General features: G+C 44.4%; 1 protein-coding gene across 1 annotated transcript in view; it reads right to left on the bottom strand.

Annotated features, from left to right (window-relative positions):
• pcbp4 (poly(rC) binding protein 4) overlaps nt 1-2730 on the bottom strand; it is a 17271-nt gene extending 14541 nt beyond the window's left edge. Inside the window, exon 1 of the mRNA XM_062563897.1 lies at nt 2698-2730. Within this exon, the coding sequence (XP_062419881.1) occupies nt 2698-2730 (33 nt within the window). The remainder of the gene's footprint in view (nt 1-2697) is intronic.
• Nucleotides 2731-13046: the final 10316 nt, after the last annotated feature.

Genomic DNA, 13046 nt, shown 5'->3' with positions numbered 1-13046 from the left:
CACACACACACACACACACGCACACACGCACACACACACACACACACACACACACACACACACACAGGCTCAGACACAAATAGAGCGGAAAACATGTGCTGCCTGCATACACAAAGAGGCCTGCCAAAAACCACTTACACACAGCTAGGCTCATAGGACACACACACACACAGTCAGAGGAGGATGACTCGGCCCGACTCAGACTCACAAATGTAGCTCGGACATGAGCACGTAAAGAGGAAACACGTGCACATGACTGACAAAATAAAAATAAAAACCTGACGCACACACACACACACACAGTGAATTTGTAGCATACGCCGATGGGAATCTCAAACACACACACGCGTACCCACAGTCAAACACACACAGGAAGAAAGAAGGAATAAAAGAACATCAAAAAGAGAAAAGATCTCTGTGGCAATATTCTTAAATATGGACAAATAGAGACAAAAAAAGATTAAGTCAAAAGAATTGTTATTCCCAACTGCTATTACAAATATTATTATTATTGGGATTTCAAATTCATGAGATTAATAATTAATCAAATTAAATATTGATTGCTTAAAAGAATAAATGCAAATAAATCTTGGTATACAAAAAAATAAATAATAAAAAATATAACATGACAGACATTTAAAAAGCTATGTATGGTGTTTGTAACACGTTCCATAATATATAAATGAGATGTGAAAATATTCAGATTTACTTTGACATTATAGTCCTGTGGATCTATAGCGAGAGAAAAAATATGTATTTAACATTCACACACAACACAGTTCACTGCTGGACCTTTACTCTTTATGAACTCATATTTAATACATTTCTACTTGGTAAAGCTCGTCCTTTTCTTCAGTGACCCAGTTTCTCTGTGGCGATGATTATTATTTCACGAGCATGTAATGCTAAATATATATATAAATATATATATATACAGATGTAGAGTGATCTTTGCAGGCTGTGTGGTGGAATCTGGAATCAAATACAGAGATCTATTATTTGATCGTGCGTATTTGGTGGGCTTGTTGATATGAGACACTTCACACGGAGCTGCCTTTAACACACCAGGACGGAGACACAAACCTGTTGAAACACACTATAAGCTGCTGCTGACTGAGAAGAAACAAGAAGGAAGAGAGGCGGAGCTCAGACTTCATTCAAATGTGGCTCCCTGCGGAGGACATTTGAATACTGCGATGTGCACATGGGGCGCTGTGTGGACTGAAGCACAAACAGCCCAGAGGTCGAAACTCAAACTACTTTTAAATAAAAAAGGATCAAAGTGACTGCTGCAGACCGAGGACCAACTGAGCGGATCATATGGATCCGGAGCCGCGTCGGTCTGACTCGGGGAAAGCGGTAAATACTGTAAGAAGATACTGTATTGAGTTTCCTTTTTGGTAGATTTCTCTTCGGGGAAATCCAGCTCCAGTAAAGAGGATCCGGTGCTTTTATTGTGAAAGCGCTGAAGGAAAGGAGGGGCTCTTTGTTCACCCTTCAGGGTCACAGATGCTCAGTAACTTTATACACAAATGGCCGACTTGTGGGTGAAGGGCTCCTTTAAATTTAACTGCGTGCTTGCTGTTGTTATAACAACATGGTTTCTCTCATCATTCTGGCGCTTTGAAAACCTCTCCCCACAGTAATCAGACCTGACGCCGGATTTAATCTGAGAGAATGAAGCAAATCAGCTCGGTCCCAATTAAAGGGGGAAGAGACATCCATCTTGATTTCAGACCAACGTTTAGATTTGTCTCCGTTTTCTGCTCCTCTAATTAGTCATCGTTGGTTCTCCGTGTGGCGTAAACAGAAAGGAACGCCGTCGCCTCAGCGACCGTTTGCACATTTTTCACATTGATCTTCTGCTGTTAAAGCATTGGAACAAACGGAGGACGTCTCGGGTACATTTAAACCACCCTCCAACCCAGTTGGAGCCAGTTTTAAGTCAAGTTACGGAACATTTTGAAGCTTTACAAAGCATGACGTAGAATCAGAGAATTAGAAACATTTATTTGCCAAGTTTGTTGGACAAGAAATGTGTTAAGGTAGGTAGGGAGGGGGGGGGGGGTATATGGCATTGAACAAAAGTCTAAAAAATGTCCTGTAGCGTTGTAGCAATACGTAACATAGCAAATGTAGTCATGACTTCACTTGAGTTTCTTTTACTTGTCTCAAGGGAGGGTTCAAACGTGCATAAATAGGACTTTCGCCCTGGAGACAACAATCTGTGTCCCATGGGACAGTGAAAGACAGCTACATGAAGTCAGGGTTCCTAGTGAGCGTTTTCGGGGAGAGGATGTCACATGTGTACAGACTGTCAAGCCCTCTGAGGCTAGTTTGTCATTTTGGGCCGTACAAAATACAATAAAATCCATTGAATTGCCTCAGCTTCACCTTTTTCCATAACCGAGCACACGTAGCCATGAACCAGGCACAGTTATTTACATGCATGCTCTGTCTTTTCAGTGTTCAGAGGAAAGATGCTCCAAAAGGACGCGGGTGACATCAGGTCGGTTTCACCTGCGGTAACTCAGCCTGCAAAACCCACACGTGAACCCTCCGGACGAGCCAGGATCTGCTTTGAATCCTCGACGAGTCCCGGTGGAGTCGTGTGTGACACGGAGCAGAATCACAGATCTGGGGGGGGGGGGGGGGGGGGCGCGGTTCGAGGTCACCGTGTAATCTCCTCTAACTGACCCTCGGCTCAAAGAGGCTGCAGCGTTCCTTCATCCCACGACGCTGACGGACACAGTAACAACATAATAAACTCCCGGTAGAAGGGTCGGGGGGGGGGGGGGACTAAAACATCAGGCTTTTATTATGGGAAAGATTCTAAGGGGAAATTAAAGAATCATTAAAGAACATTCAGGTAGTTGCACTGTTCTGTTTTGAGCGAACACACAGACGCGCACACTAAAGTCCTCCTGCTGCCTCTTCATCCCCCCCCCCCTCCGCCCCCCTCCTCATTACTGTCGTCTTTCTCCGGGGGAGAAATCAAGCGCTCACTGAGCCACGCTTGCTCTCGCCTGCTGAAGGAGAGTCGACAGGCTGCTCAGCTCCTCCCGTCCTTCATTGGACAGACGAGGATAAATCGGGACATCGGAGACGGAAACGAGGACCCCTCGGGGGGGGGGGGGGGGGGGAGGCCTCGCTGTGTTAAAGCCTACAGCGAGAGCTGCTGGATGGAGGGGGAAGGGAGGGGCGGGGGGGGGGGGGGGAGGTCAGCAGCAGAGGCTTCTGGGATTGTTGAACGGGCAGGAAGTGATGGACTCGTGATCCAATTAGACGCTCCGCAGAAGCAGAGCGCTCGTTGTTATCCGCGCCCAGATCCTGTCGCTACCCCCGATAACCGGATCCATTAACCCGATTGGCTGCAGCGCAGAGGGTCACGAGACCGTTTACGATGTTTGACTCATTGCTCTGGAGATCTCGTCTGGAGAGCTTCTTCACTAAATGACATCACTGGTTCAAAGGTTACCTTTTAGAAATGGAAGCAGACCGGGCGGTGGATCCGAGGAAAAGAAGTCATCAGAAGCCTCGGACGGATCCGTAAAAATGAGTTAACCAGAGGAACAGCGTAGTTTAAAAAAAGATACATTTAATACATTTACACATCAGTTTAGTACAATATCTTCATCTGCTAAAGATTGACAATTGTTGGCAAAACAAGCGTTTAAAAATAAAGCCGGGATGAAAAAATGCAACATTTCTGTGACCGACTTCCCTTTGATGCTTTTTGCTTTTCACACACTAATTGGCAGCTCAGCAGAGAGAAAGAGAGAGAGGAAATAAGACAGATGATTTAAAAGAGAGAGAGAGAGAGAGAGTGAAAGGGAGGCAAGGATGGGGGAGAGGTAAAAGGAGATGAAAGCGAGACGCTTCAACGAGCGGCTGAAGTACGGAGACTAAAGGACAGAGGCAAGTGAGACAGAAGAGGAGGACGAGCGTGGGACTGATGGAGACGGTTTGGCTCGGCAGAGAGCGAACAGACGCAGAGAAACAGCTGATCTCCTCCAGCGAGCATCGGAAACCGAAATATCCACCCGACGCCTGCTGAGAAGTGAAACAAAGCGAACTCCTCCGCGCTGTAAGGACACAGAGCTGCCGTATGTCTTGTGTGTGTGTGTGTGTGTGTGTGTGTGCGCGTTGGTCCCAGACTAATGATAGGCTCATGAGCAGCAGAGTTCAGACGCACAATTAAAGCAGCAGAACCCCCCTCAGTACAAACACACACACACACACACACACTTATGTGAACTGAATCCTCCGTTTTGTGCTGTTCTCTAATGACTAAACGCCTGTTCAGGATCTAAGGTCACGTGCACTAACATGCACGCGGCTCGGTGGAACCAGGCGAGATGGCATCACACAAAGAGAGGCCCGAGAACAGGATGGAGACGCAGCCACAGCTCCTGGTTCCTGGGGCCTAAACGGGTCCACAGCGCCGAGGTCATGTGACGCTGTGGGCGTCGACCTGCTGCAGGCTCGTCTTAATTTAATAGGTGGTTCTTTGTTAAAGAGAAACTCGTCTGATGCAGTAACTCGTTTGAGAAGACGGTTAGAATGTATTTGTCATATATATATATAATATATATATATATAAAATATATATATATATATTATATATATATTTAGCGTTTCACTCACCGGCTGACGGCTCAGATCTGTGCACGCGGCGACATCACCGGATCGGTCCTGTAGGGCGGAGAAACCAGAGGGGTCACATGTGATCCTCGGACACATCATTATGACACTACACAACAGTACACGCGTACGGGTCACATGGTCACACAGAGAAGGATTTCGCTGCTGCAGAGAAGAAGAAGAAGAAGAAGAAAACTGATCGACAATACGTCCTCCTCCGCTCCAACTAACAAACGGCTCTCCCCTTGCTCACACTCAGGGGAGTAATCCCTCTAATGGACGTGTGTCCGACACGGTGTGTGTGCGTGCGTGTGTGACGTGGAGACGCCGCTCAGCTGTTTCACCACAGCCGGAGGGAGACACACAACGAGACCCAGAGGCGACAGCAGAGATCTCACAGAGTCCGCTGGAATCCTCGGACTTCCCCCTGCGGCTGCTATGAGCACGATGCCCCGCAGTGTGTGTGTGTGTGTGTGTGTGTGTGTGTGTGTGTGTGTGCGTGCGTGTTTACCCTACGCTCTAAATGAGCTCTTGCTAATCTCTGTGGTGCCCTTTTTACAGACATTTGACTCATATGTTATTGTATTTAAGTTGTGCATCTGTGTCCGAGGGTTTGTGCGTCGGTATGCGCGCAGTCTTGTGTAGATGCGTGTGTGTGTGTGTGTGCCCTATGCCCTTTTTCCAGATGTCTGACTTTAAGTGTGAGTCTTCCCTCAGAACTATAATGAGGTCTTAGGGGATTGCCGCGATTCTGTCAGTCTCTCTGACCTACAACACACACGCACACACACACACACACAGACACACACACGCTCACAATAGGTGTCAAAAAGCAGGGCTCCATCAGAGGAGAATGGAGAGCTTCTAATTGGGGAGCAAGAAAAGCCTCCAAATGAGAGAAAACAGAGAAGAAAAGAGATCCATGTGAACTTTTTATTTAAGTAAAACTACGCGTGTGTTATTCAATGCTACAATAAATGCTCATAAAAGGCAAACTAGACTCGTCTCGTGGTCGAATTCAGTTTACGTCCACGTCGGTCTAAAGGTCACCACCAGAAATGTGATTTCAGAGCTTTGATCAGTGAATTCTAATCACTTTGTTTTCTGGTTGCTGCAGGGTTCATCAGAACGATGATTAGAAGACCACAGCCATGACATATTATATGTAGATTTTGCAGCTCTGTGGCTGCGGACATTTCTCAGTGAAAACGTTATCCAAACATCCTCAAGCCCAGACCATGAAGCCATGAATAACTTTTCTAGGTCAGAAGAGTCGAGCGGCTTATTCATTCGGTGTGATGACATTTTTTTGTTGAATCTTAAACAGGGATGACCTTTCAAAGACATATTTGAAACAAAGTCTTCTGTTTATTCCACACTCGGTTAGCCAGTCTGCGATTTGTTGTTTTTTTGGAACCTCAAAATATGAAGACACAGTCATGCATTTATTATCGCATTTACTATTAAGATCAAACGTAGCAATAAATGTGCTTTCTAACAGTCTCTATATCATTCGTAGAAAGATGGATTGGATCGAGAAGCTCGAAGAGAAATAATAGGTGGAATTCATTTCATGAGTTTATGAACTAAGTCTGATTTTTTCATAAAATACTCTTCTCCCCCCCCGATGACCCGACACTCTGAATGGCGTCTGCCTTTCTTTCAGAGCGACGACCCCCCGGTCACCACCGGATCATCGGATGCTGGTCGTTTATCTCTCTCGTGTCCCTCCTTAAGGTGAGGGTGTCATTCCCAACCGCCAGGAGACAGCAGATCGCTTCTGCTCGGGTCGATGGTTTTCAAAAGATCGTCTCGCTCCATCTTTTCCCTTCTCCCTCTGCCCTCGTCTCCGTCACACCTCGGCCTCTCCGTCTTTTAGAGCTCATCTCCTGCTTCCTCTCACGTGTTAGCTGGATGCTTTCACAACTCTACAAAAGGGTTCATCTAAGGGTCTGTTGTTCTCACCGTACAAACAGAACACACCATGCTTCTGATTAGTACACTAGTAAAGAACACAGCCTCTGATTGATGGTCTAGTAAAGAACACAGCCTCTGATTGGTGGTCTAGTAAAGAATACAGCCTCTGATTACTACACTAGTAAAGAAAACAGCCTCTGATTAGTACACTAGTAAAGAACACAGCCTCTGATTAGTACACTAGTTAAGAACACAGCCTCTGATTGGTGGTCTAGTAAAGAATACAGCCTCTGATTGGTGGTCTAGTAAAGAACACAGCCTCTGATTAGTACACTAGTAAAGAACACAGCCTCTGATTAGTACACTAGTAAATAACACAGCCTCTGATTTGTACACTAGTTAAGAACACAGCCTCTGATTGGTGGTCTAGTAAAGAATACAGCCTCTGATTGGTGGTCTAGTAAAGAACACAGCCTCTGATTAGTACACTAGTAAAGAACACAGCCTCTGATTAGTACACTAGTAAAGAATAAAGCCTCTGATTAGTACACTAATAAAGAACACAGCCTCTGATTGGTGGTCTAGTAAAGAACACAGCCTCTGATTAGTACACTAGTAAAGAACACAGCCTCTGATTAGTACACTAGTAAAGAACACAGCCTCTGATTGGTGGTCTAGTAAAGAATAAAGCCTCTGATTAGTACACTAGTAAAGAACACAGCCTCTGATTAGTACACTAGTAAAGAACACAGCCTCTGATTGGTGGTCTAGTAAAGAATACAGCCTCTGATTAGTACACTAGTAAAGAACACAGCCTCTGATTAGTACACTAGTAAAGAATAAAGCCTCTGATTAGTACACTAGTAAAGAATACAGCCTCTGATTGGTGGTCTAGTAAAGAACACAGCTTCTGATTAGTACACTAGTAAAGAATAAAGCCTCTGATTAGTACACTAATAAAGAACTCTCTGCCTCTGATTGGTAGACTAGTCTGAAACATAAGTAATTCAGTTTCTGCAAAAGACAGACCAGATGGTCGGTGAGTTTCACAAAGAAAGCCTCTTCGTCAGTTATTAAGTTCATCTTATACGTCCTACTTGACCCTGAGACTGCAACTAGGTTTTAATTTTCACATTAGTGTGTTTGTAGTTTGTATAAAACTGCTTCAGAAGGACAGGAGACTGAATTAACAAGTACACATTGTAAAATAAACATTGTGAATGACACAAAGTGATGAAATATAATCCATATTTTTTCACTTGCTCATTCACAGCTTTGCTTTGGCCTCCCCATCTCCTGCCTCCTCATCTCCTGGCTCCTCATCTCCTGCTTCCTCTCAGGCTGCGTGTTAATCATCGGGTCACCTTTCTCATCTTGCACATCTAGAGGCACTTTTTTGCAGATTGTCTCTCTCCCTCACCGCCCATCCGTCTCACTTCCCTTGTCTTACCGGCTCTTCTCGTCTCGCGCCGCGTCCTCGTCTCTCTGCTGGAGAACGTCCCTGAGTCTCTCCTGATCTCGTCTCTCAGAGACACGGCCTAGTGACTTCTTTCCGATTCGGATCAAAGAGAAGCGTGGGGTGTTTTTTCTCTTCCCGAGGCGACATAATAACCGGTAACCGACCCGTGGAGGCCTGCTCTACTTGAGGCGTGTCCTCAGATGAAGACTTGTTATCAGGAAACGAGATTCGGCTTGAGACGCTGAGACGGATCCTCAGCGAGCTCAACCTCCTCCGGCGTTTAGTCAAGTGTGCTTTTTATTTTTATTTTCATTTTGCACTTTAATATCCTAAGTCCCGACGGGCATCGAAGAACTCTTTAGGAAGGGCGGCAGGTTCAACTTTTCACCATCGAGGACAACTCAACAAAAAATGTAATGAACATACTGATATATTATACTGATATATTATTTAAGCAATCAAAAGACTATCAAAATAAAAATACTTACAATATTACAAAATTAGATTTAGACCAAATAATAAAGAGGAATATAAATAAATGAAACATTATTATACGTTGTATCCTTGGATTCCATTTTCAATTGTTTACTTTATTTGAAAAGCCGCAACATGTTACGTGTTAAGTCTTTATTGGCCGTTAACAGTTGGTCATTGAAAAAATATATACTTTAATTTGTCATTATTTCAGGATTTAGGAACTTTTGGTTACAAGTGAAATATAGAAGAGTAATAAGGAGGAGCGTAGAGGAGGAGTTCTGGAAGGCGGAATTGAGGCTGAGGTTGATGTTTGACCTCACGTGTCCGGCTGAAGGTCGTGAATCTTAAATTACTCCCATCAGCACCGGCGACCCGCTCCTCAAACCCCATCATGCACCTCTCCTGGATTTAAACCTCTCTCATCCCGGTTACACGAGCTGACTCCCCCCCCCTCCATCTCCCTGGTGGGTCATACAATCCTCCGGTCCCTCCCTCCATCCTTCTGTCTCCACACAGTAATGACTCAGGGAACCCGAGACCCCCCCAGAGAGGGAGGGAGGGGGCAGGAAACAGAGAGGGATGGACGGATCGATACCTCTTAACGGGAAGGTGGTCCCAGTTCTGGTTATAGATCTCTCAGACACACACAAACACGCACACACACACACACACAATGTTACGCACTAGAAATACATTTCAAATGCAGAAGAAGTGCATTATATGCAACTCTGGATATTCAGGTTCTATTACTTTTGTTCCTTTTACTTCCTCCGGAGCGTGTGTTGACGTTTGTGGTTTTTGAATTCTGCTTGGTTGGTTTAACCCTTTGTCATGTCGGTGCCTCGCAACAAAGAAGTTACAAGAGAGGGGCCCGCTAAGAGCATAGACTCCCGTTTCCAATGGTTTACTGAGAAAGTAGAGCCATTTTCTCATAGACCTCTATAGGACCAGAGGAGTCGCCCCCTGGTGGGCAGAAGAGAGAATGCCGCTTCGCTTCCCCCCAATGGGTGGTTGCCCTCTGAGCAGAATGATGGATGTAGACTAAGCAAATCAGGTTGAAATCAACTTTCTTTACAAGCGGACGCAATCGGCTCCGACCTTGAGGGGCCATTTCTAAGTGGACGGAGAAATCCATCTTGTAGAAGTCGATAACTTCGTCCCAGCTGAGAAAACAGGTAGTGTCATCTCGACAGAGTAAATACAGACGCAGCCAGAGGCCTTTTTCTCTGTGAGCTGCTGCTGGTTTTACATCAGAATGCACGAGATGAAGCACATTCACAAAGACCTGTTCAAAATAAACCCTAAATAATAAATTCCCTCTCACGCGCGACACGCCGGCGGTCTCATCTCTCCGAATCTGCCGCGACCCGCACATTAAACAACCTTCTCGGTATATCCGTTTCCCTATTCCCATTCATAATCCACATTATTATGAGAGGGCATTAGTTGAACCCATCGTCAAAGAGTGATGAAGAGAATGAGAACCAAGAGAATCCAAATGGAGAAAAGAACAGCGGAGAATCAGCATCTCACTGATTTGATCCTAATACATAAATTATAAAGCGGCTGTCTGTCAGTGTGAGTGGCGGCAGGGCCACCGTCATAGTGTACACTGTGATTTCTTCTCAGAATTTCCCTCAGACGTGGATACATCGGGGGGGGGGGGGGGGGGAAATAGATCAAAAACATACAAAAGCATTGTGAATCGCAGTCGACGCCTTCGTGTCAAGAGGCGTCTGACGAATGTTCAAAACCTCGACGCTGGAGGGAGGGTTCATTTAAAGGAGACACGTCGCGCTCCTTTTCAGGTCAATACTCATTTCATATTTTCGACCTGAATATGCCTTTATTCAACCTCCATCTCTTTAAGCCGTGTCCCCCCTCCCCCCCCCCACAGTTTGTGGGTTGGTTGTGACCCCGGATAACCTGCATGGAAAATAGGTTTCCCTTCAAGTCATGTTGATCATTGACAGGTTGAACGTGGATGTTTTTTAGGTCCCGGCTCGTAGCTGAGGAGGATTCTATAAGTGAATACATTACTGTGAAGTCATGTTTATACTGATCTACTGATCTGAAGAGGGCTTTGGCTGGTGAACTAAGTCATGAAGGAAAGATGCAGGTGAACTCAAAGCACCGAGCACCACGAAAATGTAAATCTCATTTAAAAAGACTCATTCATTCATGCTACTCAACGAGGCAATCATTCCTCGATACAGCATGAAGTTCATTTAGTAAATGACGGTCCATTTAGAGTCAAATCTGTATTCTGGATGTAAAATTCTTTGAAGTGTTTCTCCATCGCTGATTTAAAGTTCATCAGCAAGGAGCTTGAATGCAACACGCTTCATGTAAAAAGATGGCCAGCGGGCTCCTTTCAGAGAGTCGTTGTTCAAAGCTTGAGCTCAAAAAGGAGTCCTCAGTATAACACACACACACACACACACACACACACACACACACACACAAGTGACAAAGTGGCAACATGCAAACTCATTACATTTTATTAAGGAATCCTGAGTCTGGAAATGTATAACACTATATACATATACATATATGTATATATATAGCTTGGTTAAATGTCACCACGGTGCCTAACGTCGGTAAAATAAAATGTTAATAATAAAATGAGTCTCCTGAAACAGGCGACACGGTTTATTCTGCTTGCACAACATAATATTTAAGGAGATAGCGGAGAAGCCTCAAGCTGCTCTAAAAAATCTCCTGCATGTAGCACGTTAACAGAATGTCACGGTTACGCTCTCCAAAATAATTGAGAGATAACATCCTGATAATCATCAAGATATGCAAAAAAGAAAACGCCGGAACCGCTCCACTTGGTTTATGAACAACAATCGTTACTTCGTCAAAAAGGGGAAAAAGTCTTTAATGTGAACACACTGTTTTCAGCAAAAACAAAAACAAATTCAAAACACGGACGTCATAAAGCATGAGGTTCACCTGCATAAAAAAGTATATATATTATACTTATATATACTATATGTATGTATGTATATATATATATATATATATATTTGTGTTTGAAATAAACAATAAACACTACTGTCTACAACATACACTTTCGAAAGCGAAAAAATAACTTTTAATTGTGATTAGGGAATTTCAAAATGTATGCAGACCTGGAAAAAACAAATTGACTAATTAGTCGCAATTAATTAGTAAATTAGTTTTACTCTCTTGACAGCCTGAATATTTATATATATACACTCACACATTTAGAAAATAGAACCTCTAGCAGTTCGTTGTAACGGAATGAATTGGGCTCTATTTGTATATTTATACTCATATCTTCCTGAGGTCCTTGTAGCTCTCTACTCCACATAATCGTCTACATAACTAGAAATGGAGCAATTATTGGTGACTAGAAGAGACATCCTTCATGAAGATTTTGCCATTTACCTCTGGACCTATTTCAAAAAAATATGTACGTGCCAAGTCAGGTCCTGAAGTCCATTGGGTTGCGATTGTGAGCCTCAGAGAGGATGAAACGTCATGCTGGCGTTCCCAAAAATAGCACGAGCCTCGTTTAAATATTTCAGTAAACTCAGATGGTAGCACAAGGAGGAGGAGGAGGAGGAGGAGGAGGAGGACGAGCGCCATCGGAGAGCATCAAAATAAGCCCCAAATAAAAAGCAGGATGATCAAGCTCAGAATAAGAAGCCATGCAGAACCGTCACGAAGGCGCCTTGATCGTTGCTGCTCGCTGCGACGCATCGAGATGAAGAACTAACAGCACGTCAAAAAAAGAAAAAAGCGCGACACATTTCAATGTCAGTACAGTAAAAGTTGCCAGTGCCACAAAAGGCTTACTGTGATTGACAGATCTCAAACAGACCATAGAGCAGGGGACGCTTTAGGGCGGGGCTAACTGTGAATGACAGGAACATACCAAGGACGAACACGCCGTTTTCAAGACCTTCTCGGCCCTAAAATGGTTACATCAACACGGCACAACGATGCTCTACCTCAAAGGTCACTAATTGGAGGTATTGACGCGCAGAGGTGTTAAGAAGATTTTATATAAGCTCTATAATACTACAATTAAGAATATTGTGTTTTACATCATGTGGGCTCCTCCAATCATCAATCAGCTGAACATGAGCTTTATGCACGTGTGTGTGTGTGTGTGTGTGTGTGTGTGTGTTCGCGCACGAGGATGAGTTAAAACTAGGTCAGCATAAGCAATTTCCCGCCACTTCCAATAATAGAACTACAAGAGAATCAAGAAAAACAGAAGCAGTGAGACGTGAAGAAGGAAGGAGGAATGGCCCAAAGGAGAGGAAGAGGAGGAAACAGGAAGTGGACTGAGAGGAAAGGAAGAAGAGGCAACATGAGTGTAATTTCATCTGAAAAAAACAGAAGCGGCCGTATTCGCCCACATGACCAACACACACACACACGCACGCACGCACACACACACACACACACACACACACACGTTCTTAGGGGTCAGCTGTTTATGACGCTCCATCCATCAGCTGTCCATCCATCTTTCTTTCCACCTGCACACTCTTTTTACTCCACATGCCCC

The sequence above is a fragment of the Pungitius pungitius genome, chromosome 8, assembly GCF_949316345.1.
Source record: "Pungitius pungitius chromosome 8, fPunPun2.1, whole genome shotgun sequence".
Classification (NCBI taxonomy): domain Eukaryota; kingdom Metazoa; phylum Chordata; class Actinopteri; order Perciformes; family Gasterosteidae; genus Pungitius; species Pungitius pungitius.
This window is presented reverse-complemented; position numbering and strand designations above follow the sequence as displayed.